Source organism: Phascolarctos cinereus, unplaced genomic scaffold (genome assembly GCF_003287225.1).
Source record: "Phascolarctos cinereus isolate Bilbo 61053 unplaced genomic scaffold, phaCin_HiC Scaffold_3;HRSCAF=262, whole genome shotgun sequence".
Taxonomy (NCBI): Eukaryota; Metazoa; Chordata; class Mammalia; order Diprotodontia; family Phascolarctidae; genus Phascolarctos; species Phascolarctos cinereus.
In genome coordinates this window covers 31603781-31621541 of record NW_027555736.1, presented here as the reverse complement: position 1 = coordinate 31621541, position 17761 = coordinate 31603781, and the positions used below count along the sequence as shown (strand labels likewise).

Here is a 17761-nt window from a genome sequence, read left to right as displayed (position 1 = left end):
ACGTTATCTCTTTCAATTTTCATACAATGTTGCTGTGAATAGCTACCAAGTGTCTGAGAGTTTCTTTAAGGCTGAGAGCTGTATCTTGTTTCATCTTTGCTGCTCTGGAGCCCAGCCCAGGGTGCTGCGGATGTTTGCTAAATGTTTGCTGAGGTGATTTGGGGCCAGATGTACCTTGGGAGGGTACTAGAAGGCTCAGAAAGAGCCGTCCTCAGTTGTGCCTTTGAGATCCACCTGCAGGCTGTAAATAAGGTTGGTCCCACTCACTGCCTCCTCATCCTTAGCCAATGTTTCCCCAGCCCTTCTCTGCTCTCAGGACTCTGGGGATGGTCCGTCTATCTACCTGGGAGGGGAGCTGGGAATGAGCAAATGTGGTCCCATTTGCCTGCAGTGGCCAGCAGGGGGAAGCACAGGACCTTGGTTGGAGACCCCATTATCCTTGGAGAAGGTCTGGCCGCAGGCTCTCCCCCTCAACCTTTCCCACTCCCCAATCCTACTTCCCTTCCACCTCTTGCTCAGCTAGCGCCAGACCGGTGGCCTTTTGCTGGGGTAAATGTGGCTCTTCCTAGCACTGCCCCATGAGGTCCTTGGTCCAGTGGGAAGCCAGGTCACCAGGCTCCCTGAACAGTCTGGATGGCCCTTCTCTCATAGGCATACCCTGAAGACCTTTCAGCTCTATGGGGTTCCCTGAAAGACCACTGCAAACTTATTCTCCCCTCCCCTGGGAGATCACAGAGAAAACATCCCAAGATGGGGGCAGACAACTGCCTAATCAACTCGACTGCTTCCGTTCTAATCTAAGATCACAACATCCTGGAATCCTGGGGCTAGAGCTGAGAGGGCTCGCAGGGGCCAGTGAGTCCAACCTCCTCATTCTACAGATGAGGCAACTGAGGCTCATAAGGTAACATAACATGCCCAAGGTCACACAGGTGGAATCTGAACTCAGATCCTTTACCTCCAGAGAGAGTATTCTCTCTAGAGTACCAAGCAAACTGACTTAGCCCTTTGCTTTCTCCTCCTTATAAGAAAAGCTGAGGAAGCTGGTAGGGCACTGGCTAGACGCTAGGCCTAGACTCAGGAAGACCTGAGTTCAAATCTAGCTCAGACATTTACTAGCTGTGTAAACCTAGACAAGTCACCTTCTGTTTGCCTCGGTTTTCTTAACTGGGGATAACAATAAATTATACAAATAACAAAGTGGGGACAATCATAGCACCTGCCTTCCAGGGCTGTTATAAGGATCACATGAGAAAATATTTGTAAAGCGCTTAGCACAGTGCCTGGTATACAGTAAGCACGTCTTACTTATTTATTTACCTTCTCTCCCTATTCCCTACCTTCTCTCACATTTTTAGGTTGTCGGGGCGGGGATGGGGAAGGAGACCATTGAAACTCTCATCATTTAAATTATCCTTTAATTTTCAGTGGGTTTTAACTGGAGCCTGGCCTTGAGTCCCAATCTTTACTTTTGTTATTGTCTGTGTCACCTTACGCTGGCTTTTTCCCATCTCTAGTCCTGGGTTTTTAATTCTCTGTAAAATGAGGGATCTGGACTGAATGGGACTTACTTCATTCTCCCATGGCTGTGAGTGGGAGCGGGCTGGGTGCACCGGCTGCTTGGATATTGTTTTTAGGTGGGAAATGGCTAAGACCTGGGTAGTGAGGAAGTTTCTGGCTCCTTTCTCCAGCTCTTCACTATTCAGTTTTGGCATGCTCCACCCAGCCAACTACTCTGGGAATAAATGCTCGGCAGAAGGCCTGGGGGCCCGCAGCCAACTTCTGCTCTGGGCTCTGGGCTCTGGGCTCTAAGCAGCAATTGGCCAGGTCATGATCCCAAGTACTTTGAGAAGATTTGTTCTAGCCACTCCTATGGAAGTGTGGGCGACTAATTCTCTCGAGTCCTAGTAAGACTGTGGTGGGTTTACAACAATCTCTGACCTGGAGGCTTGGAATAGAGAATGTCCATTCTGAATAGAGGCAGACATGCCAAGTGTGCTTATGATTAAGGGTAAAGGGAAGGGGTGGGGGAGGTGGAAAAGATAGAGAAGAGGAGAAGGGAAGGGAAGGGAAGGGAAGGGAAGGGAAGGGAAGGGAAAGGTGCCTCAATAAAATCTCTGAGATACATATGAAAGTGCATGGGAAGATGTATGTATGCTGTGTGTGTGCATTTGTGTGTATTCAGTCAGTTCAGTTGTGTCTGACTCTTCAGTGGTTTTCTTGGCAAAGATGCTGGAGTGGTTTGCCATTTCCTTCCCCAGCTCATTTTACAGATGAGGAAACTGAGGCAAACAGGGTTAAGTGACTTGTCCAGGGTCACACAGCTAGTAACTGTCTGAGGCCAGATTTTAATTTCGGTCTTCCTGACTCCAGGCCTAGTGCTACATCCACTATTTACCAAAGAGGAAGCTCGGTAAAGTGGAAAGAGTATGGGATTTGGAGTTGAAAGACAAAGGTTCAAATCCTGATTGTACCACCCACTACCTTTATGTCCATGGGAATGTTACTTCTAAAATAAAGGGGTGAGACTAGATGACCTCACAGGACTTCAGAGCTGCTTGTCCAAGTTGCTGTCTAAGGATACAAGCTTAAGCTGGGTTATGAGAGGCCTAGAGTCTAGAGTGACCAGGACTTGGTGACAATGGGCTGGGTGTGGGATTAGTCTTGGTGTATTCTTTCTTCCCTGGTCAGATGACATCTACAATGCTGTGTTTAATCATAGGTACCACATTTGAGGAAAGATGTTGATAAGCTGAAGAGCATCTGGAGAAGTGGAAATAGGATGGTGATGGGGCTAGAGTTCACACTGTATTTTAATCAGTTGAAGAAAATAGGGGTGGTCGGCCTGTAGAGGAGAAGATTCAGGGCAGGGGGTGGGGGAGAGGGACAGTATAGGTGTTTTCATAGATCTGAAGGGCTGCCAGGCAGAAGGACGATAACACTTGTTGTCCTGGACCCCTGATGTCAGAATAGAAGCAATGAAAAATGAAAAAATCATCAAAAACCTCCTCACATTGAGAGCCATCCAAAAGTGGACTGGCCTCTGAAGGAGGTGGCGGGCTGAACCTGGATGACCACTTATCGGCTGGATCCTCATTCAGGAATGGTTTGGACTACGTGGCTTCTGAGGCCCCATCCATTTCTCAATCCTGCAACCCAATGATCTTGGGAAAGCGTGGGATAGCCGAGAGAATGCTGGGCAGGGCAGAAAGACCTAGGTTCAAGTCCTGTCTCTCCCACTAATTTCCTAATTTCTCTTCTCCGGCTCTCCGCTCCTTCAATCACAGAATGTGAGGCTTGGAATAAATCATCCAATGGGTCCTATCCAGCTCCAATGTCTCTGATTCTGTCGGCAGGCAGGGTGAGGGCCTCTTCGAAAGTTTCCGCTCATAAAGCTTTTTCCCATGACATGTTTTGACATGAGGCCCTGTATAGATGTCTCTGATTTTCCATTTCCTACCTAAAAAAATTTTCCATCTAGAAAGGTTTAATAGCAGGTCCTTCAGAAAAGTCTTAACAAGGCCTTCCCTGTGCGTGCATCCAGCCCTTACCACTAGGAAGGACAGTAGCCACATTTCAGATGTACTGGAATACGTCACTTGTAATGTGGAAGCTACATTTCAGATGTACTGGAATATCATGTCACTTATAACCTTTGGGCATGGAATCTGCGGAGATCAGGGCTTGGAAAATCCTGAGATCATTCAATATAAACCCCTCATTTTACAGAGAAGGAAACTGAGGCCCAGGTGAAATTTACAAACAATTGGAGGTCACACCATAAGTAGAACTGGTCTGCCTTTGAGAAGAGTGGATTTACCTCACAAGAGTTTTTAAGCAAAAGAAGGTGGAAAAAAAAAGTTGGTCAGGTATAATATAGAGGACTTTTGTTCCATCAAAGTTTGACATCTCTAAGATTTTGTGAGAAATGAACTGCCTTGTTCAACGTCAGCTGAGATTCAACAAAGCCCCCAATTCTAAATCCTCAGAGATAAGAACATTGGATCTGTAGTGATCTGGGTTCAAATCTTTCCTGCATACTATCTGTGCGGCCTTAGACAAGTCACTTCATCTTTATGGGCCTCAGTTTCTCTCTCTGTAGAAACAGTAGGCTACTCCACACTTCTCTTTCTAGCCTGACATCCCAGGATGTTTTGACTCACAAAAAGGGGCCCTGTGAACAAGGTTGTATTAGGAAACAGCCAAACTGACCAAGCTCTGGCTTCAATGGACCCTCTGTCCTGGGACTGTTCCAGATGGAAAGGGCCATCCTTCATGGGAATGACAGGGAGGAAGGGGTGAACTCCATGATGTACAAACCCTCGCACGTTTCTCATCCTGTGGGAGAGACTGGCCAATGGGTGATTTATAGTTGGGAGTCCCTGCCGCTCCCGGCCCAGGGAGGGTGGGGATTGGGAGGAAACTCATCAAGGAAGGAGGCCTTCAAGGTCAACTCCAGAGACAACTTACATTTCTATAGCACTTTAAGGCTTATAAATCACTTTCCCCACAGCAACCCTGTGAAATAGGTAGTGTATTATCCCCATTTTATGGAGGAGGAAATTGAGGGTCAGAGAGCCAAGGTGGAAAGGATCTTAAAAGCCCAATTAGAATTAGAAGTCCAATTTCTTTATCTTGCAGATGAGAAATTTGAGACCCAGAGAGGTTAGCAACCTGATGAAGGCCATGCAGATAGTAAGGACAAGGGTCAGGATTCAAACCGAGTTCTCCTGACTCTCGGTTCAAGGCTCTGTCTACTACACCTCAGAAGAGGCAGTTTAGGGGGCTTTCAGAAACAGGGCCTCCCACCCACAAATAGAAAATCTGAATGGGAGCTGTGGGGGCCAAGAATCCTGAGGTTCACACAGACTCATTGTTCTCTGGAGTGGAAGAGGAAGGCTGGCTGGAGTCTGTGAAGGCTGGAGGGGAGGTGGCCAGAAGGCTTGTAGGCGCCCCTCATCCCCCAGCCCAAATGACAAGAACAGAACAGACTGTTCCGGTGAGAGGCCCCGTGAGTAGGTGCTAGGGCCCGCCCCTCCCTTCACCCCCCCCTCCCCTTCCAGAGCCTGCTTCCTCTAGCTGTCCTTCTTCACCTCTGTTCCCATGCAAGGGTGAGGAAGCCCAAGTCTTGGCTAAGCCCCCAGCTTTTTTTTTTCTAATTCAAGAGAGGAAGTGATCAGTATGATTGAAGACGACAGAGGGAATTACCTGGGCAAGGAGCCCTACCCAAGAAGGCCAGAAGTTTGGGGGAACTTTGCTGCCTTTTAATTTGAATTGAGATTAGTGAGTCTGGCGGCTGGCTCCAAGAGGTGACTCCCTATCCAATGAGGAGATGGATTTGAGAGCTGAGCATAAGCAGGTGCCAGCAGGCGTTGAGGTAGAGGCTCTCCACAGAGCCGGGGTTGGGATCCTCCTAAAAGTGCCCAAAGGCTGTGCCTTGGGCCTCAGATCCCAGTCCTGGTTCTCACTGACTGTGTATCCCTTTTGGTGTAAATGATTAGATGGGAGAATTCCTTCCTCCATTTTATGGATGGGGAAACTGAGGTCCTCAGTTAATGTTTATAGCTTAAGAACAAGTCGAATGAATACTAGAAATATTTCTTTTCAGAACTGAAGAAGGAATGGTGAACCACTCCAGTATCTTTGCCAAGAAAGCCCCAAATGGGGAAGCAAAGAGTCGGATACAACAGAAATGACTGAACCACAGCTAAAAATCATGGGACCAAGTCACGTAAGCAAGATGTGAACCTCCGGTCAATGTATTTATGGTAGGTGCCAGAGGCACTGAGAGATGGAACAGACCATGGAGACCTTCTAATCACACTAGCTTATTTTACAGCTGAGGAAACTGAGGCAGAGGAAAGTCAAGGAATTTGCCCAAAGTTCTGTAGTAACATCAGAAGATCTGGACCCAAGTCATTTCCACTGTACTGCTGGGGCCTCAGGGAACCTAATGAGTAGAATGGAAGGAGCTTTGGACCTGAGGGCCAAATTCCAGCTCTGGTCCTTACTAGCTGTGTGACTGGGCAAACACATCCTGTCCTCCAGGTTCCTTTCTTTGTAAAATGAAGCGGGGGGGGTGGAGGTGGGGCAATCAGACTAGAGGGTCTCTAAGGACTCTTGTAGCTCCAGCGTTCTCCACATTGCTGAGGTCTGGGGCTCGGATTAGGGTGGGATGGAAATAACGCTTCCTCCATCTGTGAAGATTGGAGCTCATTCATCCTTTTGGGTCCTGGTTTGTTCTTGCCTGTATCTTGTTCTCTGTAGCACCTATCCAAGGTACTGGAGGGCCTTCTCTAGCTTTCTCAACATGCTACAGACTCTTCCATCTGCTAGCCCTCTATCCAGCCACGTGGCTCCTCTCCCAGGCCAACCCTGCCATGAGCATCCATCTCCTAGGTGACCTCTTAAGCCTGAGTCATCACGGATGACCGAAGCTGCAGCGGGCTTCCATTCACCATGGACTTCTCCATCACCCTTTGGGTCACCTTCATGTTTGACTTCCCACATTGTATACATCACTAGAGCTCCATCTATTCATTAGACGGGAGTGTTCCTTTAAACTAGGGGTCACTCACAGCCCCAAAGAATCCATCAGTCTCTAGGTCCCTCATGGCATCCTGGTTATTGCCTTCTTCTCTCCTTCTCCCTCTGGATAGCTTGTCATTGTCCCTTCTAAAATGTGAGGCCTCAAGAAAAAAGCTACTCCAGATGGGGTCTGACCAGGGCAGACGGCAGGGGGACTATAGCCCCTATGCATCTGGTTGCCAAGTCTCGGGGATTGGGCCCCCACCCCTTCTCTTCCATCTGTCACCTTCTTTTCACTCACAGAGATACCACAGTGGTTCAGGTTCTCATCACCTCTCTCCTAGACTATCGCACCTAATTGGATTCCCAGCTTCTGGCCTCTTCCTTCACCAATCCATCCTCCACACAGATGCCAAAATAATGATTCTAAAGGACAAGCCCGACCACGTCCTTCCCCTGCACAGACCTTCAGTGGCTAAAAGCAAGCTTAGTTTGGTATTTAAAGCCCGCTTATGGTCTGGCTGCAGCGGACTTTTCCAGGCTTATTGTTCTTTTCTCTTCTTTACGCTACATTCTGGCCAGATTGGAATCCTGGTTCCTTGAACTCCGTGTTCCATTAGCTACCTCTGTGTCTTCTCACTGGCCCTCCCCCTCCTACCTAGAGTGGACTCTCTCCTTCAGGGTCGTTGTTTGGATGAAATAAATGCTCATTGGGACCTTTCACTTAGGACACAGTACAGCCTAAGCTTGATTGCTGCATCCTGCTGATGACGCAAATGGAGCTTGTGGTCCACTAAGAGCTTCCAGGCGTTTTTCATCGGTGATCCCTACTACCTGGACATACTTTTCCCATCCTGATTTTTTTGTGTCCGAGCACAGAACTTTATACTTCTCCCTATTAAATTTCCTCTTATTAGATTTGGTCCCTTGTTCCAGCCTACCGACATTTTTTTGATCCCAGATTCTACTACCCAACACGTTAGCTATTCCTCCCAGCTTTATGCCATCTGGAAATCTGATGGGGGTGCCAATTATACCTAATGCATCTTGGGGACGATTAGAGGACTCACTGATTAATGGTGCACTATGAAAAATCTGCCTTCCCCATACTGTAATAGCCGCTCACTTCAAATGCATTGCACACATTCGCATGCCTTTAAATACAGTCAGAGTATTGATACAGTCAGAGATAAACTGTTGCCAGCCTTTCAGATATTCGGAATTTATGGTCTGATGATATACTCCAAGCCCTCTGAAAGCTGGCCAGGGCTGTAATGTTTTAAACATACTTTATGTCTTGTAACATATTTTAAATAGATTGGCACAATAAATTGTGATCAGATAGATAACACATGGGTGCATAGCCATACATGTGCTCACACGCGGCTGGTGAGTCAGGATAATCAGTTAGCCCAGGGAGGGGAGGGGAACCCTGAGCAGGAGGCTGCTTGGTGCCAGACCTCAGCTTTGATCTCGCTGTGTTGGCGGAGACCTGACATATTGGCTAACCAGCCTTTGTGAAAATGAAAAATGTCAGACTCGTCCTGTCCAACGGCAGGAGGGGGTGGTAATGGGGGGAGGAAGGGAAGGAAGAGGGAGGAACATAACAAATCATTAGCCAACTTCAGAGACTGAAAAATGCCTTTGGTAAGACCCAAATCCCACCCAGGACAGGACGTGGCGAGAGGCATGAAGGTGAAGTGGAAAGAGTAGCAGACTATCAGGGAGGACACTCAGCCTCTTGGCTCTACGACTGATTAGCTGTGTGACCTCAGTTTCCCTCTTTGTCCAATCAGAGGGTTGGCCACCTCTAACAGTTTTTGATTCTTGGTCAAGTTACTGGGACAAGCTACTACCTCTGGTGAATCAAAACCCAAGTGGTTGGCTATTCCACAGACCCCTTGTAACCCCCATAGTTACATGAGATAGCCTTCCCAACACCAAGAAAATGGCTATTACTAGTGCCTGGCTTCTCTTCTCACTTTTCCTGACCCTCTCACCCTTTTTCCTCCTAAGAAAGAAATTCTCATGGCTCTTTTTGAAGGTATCTGCCTTCATGATGGCAGCCCCTCTTGCTTTCCTGGTCCTGGACAGAGGCCACAGAGGAAGAGGAAGAAAAGAAGGATGCAGAGCAGAGTAGTGCAGGGTAAGAGGGCACAGGACCCACATGGACCAGGTCATGGACCAGTCCATGTTGGCAACACTATGCATGTCAGGGAAAGGATAAAGCAAGGACTTGGACAATCCAGCTCTACCATGTTCAGTTCCATTCAATTCAACAAACCCTGTCATTCACTCTCTATAATGGGTCAGTAGCTAGATCTCCTTTCTCCTCTCATCTAAGCCCATTTCTCTTCTCTACACTCACAGGCTTCCATCCCAGGCTGGGTCTTCATTCCCTCTCCTCTGGGCCAGTGTCATAGCTTTCTAGCCAGTTTCCCTGCTTCCAGAGTCTCCCCTCTGCAATCTGTCCTCCACACCCCTTCCAATGGGGTTTGCCTAAAGACTGTCTGACAATGTCACTCCTTAGCCCCAACTGCTATTTTCTTGTTGTTGTTGTTCAGTTGTTTCAGTTGTGTTTGACTTCATAACCTCATTTGGGGGTTTCTTGGCAAAGATACTACTACAGGGATTTGCTATTTTTTTCTCCAGCTTATTTCACAGATTAAGAAACTGAGGCCCAAATGAGATTTCAGGCCTGTATGTATCAGAGCTGAGACCTGAACACATTTCTCCTGACTTTGGTTCTTGGGCTCTTTCCAATACTCCACGCTCTTCTCCCAAGGGCCTTGGTCTGGGTTATCTTCCATCAGAACTCCGGGGCCAAATCAGAACCATCAGAGCTCTTAAATCTTGCAGGAATTTGGGAAGGTAGTGCACCACAGTGAGAAAGAATACGAGATGAGGAGTTGGAGTACCAGTGGGCATCCTGGCTGTGCTCCTGACGTAGGGCCTTGGACAAGTCCTTTCCCCTCAAGGGGGCCAGGTCTCCTCATCTGCAAGATCCAAGTTGGATTCAATGTTCTCTGAAGCTCCCTCATGCTCTAGATCCTTGGTCCCAGCTATAAATCCCCTTCAAGCCTCCTTCCCCTGGCTACTTCTTGAACTTCTGGCCACTTCCTCTACAGCCTCCCTCTTCTAGGCAAGGGGATGCTGGTAGGCATGAGGTCTTTAGTCCCCATGTTTCTCAGTCCCATCTTCTTCAACCTGTCTGCTTTCTTTGGATCAATGGAGGCTCCCCTTGGGGACTTCTCTTGGGGAGTCACATTTTTCTGGAGCCACTGACTCCAAGGTACCTTGGCCTGGGATCTCCTTGTAAGTGTTATTAGATGACTGCCCTAATTTAGGCTTTAAATAATTTTTTAAAATTAATTTATTTTGACTTATCAATACTAATTTAAGCTTTTGTATGTGCACCAGATCAACGCTAAGAATACAACAATCCCTCCCATCTTTCCTATTCTATAGATAGTGGCCTTGAGACTCATATTGGTTAAACTACTTGCCTAGGGTCAGGCAGCCAGTGGGTGTTAGGGGTAGGATTTGAACCCAGGTCTTCTTTTTAAAAAATGGGGTTTTTTTGGGGGGGAGGGGTTAGGCAATGGGGTTAAGTGACTTGCCTAGGGTCATACAGCTAGTAAGTGTTATGTGTCTGAGGTCAGATTTGAACTCAGGTCCTCCTGAATCCAGGGCTAGTGCTCTATCCACTGCACCACCTGGCTTCTCCTTAAAAATGTATTTTTTACAACTAACTAGCATTTATTTTCTCTTGCTTCCATTTCCTCCCCCTGTCCCCCACTCTTTGTAACAAACGTGTGGTCAAGCTGTAGTATTTCTTGCTGCCAAGTCCAGTACCTTCTCTGTTAATTACCATATGCACCCTCTGCCCAAAATAAAAGGGCCGGACAAGACATTCCCTAAAGTCCCAGCTCCAAATCCTGCTATCTTGTGATCTCTTTGAGCCTCAGAGCTGTGAGATGGGTATAATAATTATTGGATTATTGTGAAAGTGAACCTTAAAGTGCTCTAGGAATAGGAAATGTTATAAGGCAGGCCCAACTCCATGGCATCTCCCAAAGCTGTGAACCACCACACCGGACCATAAGATCACATATTTGGTCCATACAAGTTCATGTCTGGTCTATGCCTTTCTCTGAACTGAAGTGAACCCTCACCCAAAGCCACAGAATTCCAGAGAGGAGCTCAAGCACCATCTGGTATGGTCCCTACCTGAAAGGGAGTTCCTTCTATGACAATTCCAACAAATGGCACTTTAGCCTCTGCTTGCAGACTCCTAGTAGGAAAGAACTCACTACCTCTCCAAGAAGCACAGTGTTCTGACAGTGCTCATCGTTTGGAAGCTTCTCCTCGTCTTTACCTTAAATCTACTTCTTTACAGAGTCAGCATTGCTGGTTCTGCCTTCTGGGGCCAGGCAGAAAAAGCTTAATTCACCTTCTAATGTAACAGCTTTTGAAACACTCAAAAACCATACTAGGTTACTCAGACTGGTCCTAGCAGTTGAGAGAACAAGAACTCTCCATTTATGGGATTATGTGCTTCCCCCATCACTAGATTTTGGGCCACACCAGGGGGTACATGCTCTGATGAGGCCTCAGATGCCTACAAGCTGCTGTGTGGGTGAGCCAGCTTCCCAGCCGCCATTAGCAGGAAGTGGTGATTTTGACGGCGGGTACGCGTGCCTCCCAGCCCCACAGTCCTGTTTCCTCTGCAAAGGGCCAGATTTTGCTGATGGGAAAACCGACAGTTTGCAGAAAGGGGAGGTAGTAAATTTTGTGAGCTTGCATGAATGGATGTAGGGGTCCACGGGGGCTATAATTTTCACTTCCTGACATAACACAAACTTCTCAGTTTATGCAGAACTAACTGAAGATCTCTCAGGCCTCACCAATTCACTGCCTGCTTTCTATAACACACTGCAGTGACAGAAACCTGCCCCATTATGGGGTGCAAAGAATGCAAGTCTCTGGCTCTCTCTGCCATCCCCCCTCACATTCTTTCCTTGTCCTTTTCCTCCGTGTCCCTTCTACTTCCTGCCTCCTTTCTTCAAGGTTCCCACTTAAAGGTGACTCCCCAAAGGTTCCTACTCGGAGGGTCCCCAGGGTGTGCCTGAAGGGCAGGGTCATTCCCTATCAAGGCCATCAAGAACGGACAAAGTTAAGAAGAGTAACACGTTTCAGAGAATCTCAGATTCAGAGAGGGAAGGGATTTGAAATGTCCCTTAGAAGCACAGAATTTGAGAGTGGGAAGGGATCCCAGAGCCCTTCTAGGCCAACCCATATGCCAAAGGAATCCCCACTCTAATACACTGACAAGCGGTTCTCCAGCTTCAGAGCAAAGTCCTCCAAGGACGGAGAGTTCATCCTCTCTCAATGCAGCCTGGTCCACTTTGGGACAGTTCTAACCAGCGGAAGTTATTTCCTGACATCCAACCTCAGTTGCTCTTATTACAATTTCCACCCATAGTTCCTGGTCATCAGCCCTTCTGGGCCCATCTGAACAAGGCCGATCCCTCTTCCATATAACAGTGCTCCCAACACTTGTCCTTGTGGAGTCTTATCTTCGGGCTAGCCACCCCTGAGTCCTTCAGCCAATCCTGACTCGGACCTTCCCCATCCTAGCTGCTCTTCTCTGGACACTTCCCAGCTTATCATTGTCCTACTTAAACCAGAGGCCTAATATAATACATAATACAGCAGGTGACGTTTGATGAGGGCAGAGTACAAAGGGATTGTCAAAATTATAACTAACATGTTTATAGCACGTTTAGGTTTGCAAAGCACTTTATAAATATTATCTCGTTTGATCTTCACAACTTCGAGAGGTAGGTGCTGTTGTTAACCCCATTTTACAGTTGAGGTAACTGAGGCAGGCAGAGGTGAAATAAATTCCAGGGTTGTGGTGAGGATCAAATGAAGTATTATTTGTAAAGCAATGAAAACCTTGAAAGCACGACTAAACCTAGTTATTAGCACTACTAGTAATCCTCTTAAAAAAGGAAAGTTTGGTAATCCTGTGACAAAAAGGTGATCTGACTTCAAATCTAGGCCTTGTCCCAGGGTACCCTGAGGCCTCATCTCCTGCATTTGCAGAGAGCTTTCCTCCCAGCAGTTAGATTGTTATCATCCTTGTGTCTCAGATAAGGCTCAGGAGTTTTTCATGGCACTATTCCTCATTCACAAAGCCATCAAGCGTCAGAGCCTAAATTTGCACGCGGATCTCTTGACTCCAGGTTCATCCATCACTCTTTCCACTGCACTACAACCCTCTCAAATTGTAGAGGAGATTACTGCCTCCATCAAAGGCCCAGGCACCATCTGGGCATGATACATCCATAGGCACAGAATGTCCGAGCTGGAAGAGCGATCAGATAACACCTGGTCCAGTCTCATTTTACAGATGAGTAAACTGAGTCCCAGAGAGGGCACATAGCAAGTGAGACATAGAGAAAGAAATAGAAGCCAGGTCTGCTGACTCCCAGTCCAGGCTCTTTCCAGCATATGAAAAGTGAGGGGAGACATTGGTGGGGGGTGGGGGGTAGTGCTGGGAAGATCTGAGAGTTTAAATCTCTGAATATTTCTGATCAGCTGGTTAAACATCATTCGCGGTGCCAGTTTCTGAGTCTTGAGCAGTCAACACTCAGGACATTTAGGAAACATTTGTTTTGGCTGTGTCCCCTTTGCTCCCCCCACCCACCCATTCCTCCCATCACTACTTGCCCCCCATGTCCTTCCCTCTGACCTTTCGTCCATGATATCCCTGAATTCCGGGGTCTCCCTGCCAAGACAAAGAAAAGACCATTAGGATGACGATGCTCATGAGCTAAGAGAAAAGCCATTTACTTGGTGATCTGGCCCTAGGCTGGAGACTCTGATGACTGCCTGCCAGAGACAATCATTTGTTTTTCTCACCCAGCTCTTGGCCCCATGGACTTCAGGATGCATGTGGTCTAATCTGTGTGTGAACTTGTCAACATCCATGCCGGGTGGGTCACTCAGACCTTTCTGGAGGAGCTCCAGTGCCCAGGCACTCACAGCTCCTGAGAAAGCCTCATCTCCTTGGGAAGAGCTTGAATTATTGGGAAGTTTCCCCTCATATTGAGCTGAAATCTGCTTCCCTGCATCTGTTCACCTATTGCTCTTAGCTCTGCCCTTGGGCCAAGCAAAACAAGTTTAATCCCTCTTTCACGTGTTATCTTTCTCCTCTCCCCCTACTCCTTCTCCCACTTAAGTATTTTTTTCTGTAAGCTAAACATCTCCATTTCCTTTGGTATGCTTTCCAGTTCTCTTTCCACCCCAGTCAACCCCTTCTGTATGTCTTTCTTCTCAGCAGTGTGCTTCCTCACAAAATACCCAAGCTGGAAGGGACTTCAGGGCCATCTTGTCCAATGGATACCTAAAATGTGATATCTAGAACTCAAGAGAATATTTCATATGGCTTCTGCTGACAAGGATGGAGGACACAGGGATGATTGCCTCTCTCATTCTGGATACTCTGAAGCCTAAGATCGTTTAAACCATCCTAAGGACCTGCCACGTCACACTGTTGACTCATCACCATTAAGACAATGGCTCCCCACGTCAAGCCAATGGGGGAGCCCCATCATAGTCTTCCTCAACAAGTGAGATCCTTCCCTTCTGTTTCTACTTGTACCCATTTGGATTAGTCATTTTACAAATATGGAAACTAAAGGTTAGGGACTGGAGGTGAAGCTAGACTGGTCTCCTCACTATTGCTTGAACCCACTACCCTCTTGCTAGTCCCATCACTAGTGGCAGCTTCCCAACCTCTCCAAATTATATCTGTCCTTCAAGCCCTGCTCAAATTCCATACACCACCATTACAAGTCTACCCAACTCCTTCTCTTTTACTGTTCTTTATCATTTGGATTCCCTCCTTTGGGTTCTGGACATGACATTTTTTTATTCTAGGCTGAGGTATAGCAGAAAACCAACTGGATCAGGAGTCGAGATCCAGATTCTAAAGTTCTGCCTCTGACCTAGATTAGCTGTGGGAGCCTGGGCAAATCACTTAGGCTTTCTAGGCCTCCATTCTCTCATGTTGGATGAGATGATGTCTAATGATCCTTATGATTCAGCTTTAAGACTCCAGAGTACAGGGGACAGAGAGCTTGCATTTGCTATCAGAAGACCTGAGTCCATACGCTGGTTCTTCAGCTTGCTAGCCTATGCAATTGAGCAAACCATTCCACTCCTCTGGGGCTCAGTTACCTCATTTTTAAATTGAGGCTGATGAACTAGAGGGTCTCTGTGGCAAAGCTATAACTAAGGCTTTCAGGGCAAATATCACAAATCACCCTTAGGGCAAATGGCATAAAGCAAACACCCAGATGGAGCTGGTGGCAGTGGGAAGGAGGGGGCAGGAAGGAGTGGTGAAGCTACTGCTAGAGACAGCTATTGCCCAGGGATGGGGAAGGGATTCACATTATTCTTGCTAAGTAGGTGCTAAGCTGTGTTGTTTATATATGGCAGGACTAGTACTAGTAGAATTCTGTACCTGAGGCAAAGCCCCAGTGGCCATAGCCTAGTTCTAGCTTGTTCTAGGATTGGTCCTAAGTCTAACAATCTTTCATTATTCCACAGGCTCTTTCAACTCTGACGTATGTTGTAATTTACTTGTTTCATGTGCTCTAATCTTTTCGTCTTACCAAAGTGTGGTAAAGGAAAAAAGCACTGAGCTGGGAGCCAGGAGACCTAGGCTCAAGCATGGCACCCCTTGGCTGCAGGGCTCTTGGGGACGTCCATCACTGTTCTCTCAGGATGAGCAGTGAGTTCTCAGTCAGTGGAGGTCTTCAGGCAAAGGCCGGATGACCAGGTGTCAGGAATGATGTAGAGAGGATTCCTGCTCTTACAACAATTTCCTTTTCTGTCAAATGAAAAGATTGAACTAGACAATCTTGGTGGTCCCAGCTATAACATTCTCTGATTTACTCAGTTTCTCTGATTATATAGGCATCACTGATTATATATACTCCTTTTGTATTTCCCATGCACCTAGTATGGGGCTAGGTAATTAGCAGTTGCTGAATGAATACCAGGGAATTGATTGATTTCCTAGATGGTTTTCATGTTAGCCAGACTGGGCCCTGGCCAGATGAAACATTGCCATGAGTCTCAGAGCCTCATATCACCAACCCCAGCTCTCTCTCTTCTCTCGCTTTCTTCCCTCTCTCCTTCCTTCCCTCCCTCCCTCCCTTCTTCCTCCTCCTCCTGCTCCTCCTTCTTCCTCTCTCTCTCTCTCTCTCTCTCTCTCTCTCTCTCTCTCTCTCTCTCTCTCTCCCTTCCCTTCTTACTTCTCCCTCCCTCCCTTTTTTCTGTCTCTCATTTCTCTCTTTCCCTCCCCTGTCTCTGCTGTCTTTCATCTCCATCTCTTTCTCTCTTTGTGTGTCTTTCTCTCTCCCTCATCCTCCTTCCAGTCTTCCCTTATCAACCACAGGCCATCAGACTGTTTCATTGCTCTCACCTTTGGTCCAGGCGATCCAGGTAAGCCCTGTGGGTGACAAGAAGAGCAGAGTATGAGACAGTCTTTCTTCCCTAAGTGATTTGCAATGGCATAGGTTATTTTGGGTGACAAAGAAAACCGAAGAGGGTGTTCAGGTCCTCTTCAGAGGGGTTCCTCAGGGCATTTAGAAGCTGAATTAGTGTCAAGAGGAGGCATTCCGATTAGACAGGGCATGGAAACTTTGGGGATGTTGATCCCTGTTCTCTTTGGATGAGCAGTGAACTCCCAGTCAATGGAGGTCTTCGGGACCTGGGAAATCATTTGACCCAACCTCCTCCTTTTATAGGTGAAGAAACTGAGGCCCTGAGAGGGGAGGGGCCTCACTCAAAGTCCCACAGGGAGCTCCTTAGAGGAGGGGAATGCTTTTTCAATGAAAATGGGTGAGAGTCTTTGGAGATGGGAAGATTCTGTTTCGTCCAAGTCCACACCTCTCCTCCCCACATCCTCCCTTCCCCCATCCTTGCCTGTTTCCAAGTTCAGATCCCTTCCTAAAAACCAACTTTGTCCAGCAGCTCTGGCTTCCTGAAGCTATTTCTGAATGCACTCAAATCCCTGAGGGCCCCATCTTTGGCAGCTGTTCCCACCTTCTCCTGGAAGGGAGGGCTGCATTCTCTCTTGGGTGAAGGACATTTCCAAGGGACAAGCAGGGAATTTGGGAGAGGATAACAATGCTGACTGTGCTGGGAGCCATGGTGGGTAGGGATAGAAGACTGGAACCAGAGGAAAGATGGCTCCTGTGGGCTCAGCCTTGGGACCACATGGCTATTGTGATCTGCTCTGGACCTGAAGCTTTACAAAATCAATAGGTTGGGTCCTGGGGCTTGAACTAAGTTAGATTAGTGGATCTTTGCAAATGACTGGACTAGTCTGAATTCTAGAGCACTTTCAGGCTTGAAAAATGTAACCCTGTGGAGTAGAGAATATTAGTTTTATCATTATCCCTATTGGACAGCTGAGGAAACGGAAGCTCAGAATGGTTAAATGTGTCATGACAAGAGCCCCAGTCTCCAGGTTCCAAGGTCAACACTCTCCTGTCTCTCCCAGGGATTGTCCATCTTCTTCTCTTATGCTGGCATTTAATCATAAGAATTCAACTTGCAGTAACGGGGCTTTGGAAACCCATGGTCCTAGTAACATTCCTATTTGATCTATAGTTGGAGGCAGGGGAATGGCCTAAACGACCTCTCCATTGGATCCCCTCTGGACCAGTGGCTCTTGTGTCCTACTGTTCTTCTTCATCTGGACTGATAGGCTCCCTCCCGGTGTTACAGTGCCCTTATGGCAGTGCCACCTGGGTGGCAGAGAGGCCCAAAGAACAGCATGAAAAGATACCTCTCCATCCTTGCCTGGCTTCCCTGGCTCTCCTGCTTTGCCCTGTGATCCAAGAACAGGACAAGGAGAACATTAGAGAGACTCAGTTGTGGGTGCCCATGCCTCCTTCACTCCTAGCTGACCCCAACACCAGTTTTCAAGCCAGCCCCTCGGCCTTGGGAGGAGAAGTTACAGGGAGGAGAATGGGGAGAAGATGATCATACTTACGGGTGGCCCCATGGGCCCTGGCTCTCCCGGGTTACCCAGAGGTCCAATAGGTCCAGAAGGTCCAGGGGGACCAGGCGGCCCAGGGGGGCCTTGGATGCCTGCTTGTCCCTGTTCACCCTGAGGTTCATGGAAACAAGGAGTCAGAAGAGCAGC

At 47.6% G+C, this 17761-nt stretch overlaps 1 protein-coding gene across 1 annotated transcript in view; it reads right to left on the bottom strand.

The window, feature by feature from the left end:
* The window catches only part of LOC110200071 (uncharacterized), a 120588-nt gene that overhangs the window by 53538 nt on the left and 49289 nt on the right, over positions 1-17761 (bottom strand). Inside the window, 4 exon segments of the mRNA XM_078150753.1 lie at positions 13289-13324; positions 16031-16057; positions 17402-17443; positions 17609-17725. Of these exon segments, the coding sequence (XP_078006879.1) occupies positions 13289-13324; positions 16031-16057; positions 17402-17443; positions 17609-17725 (222 nt within the window).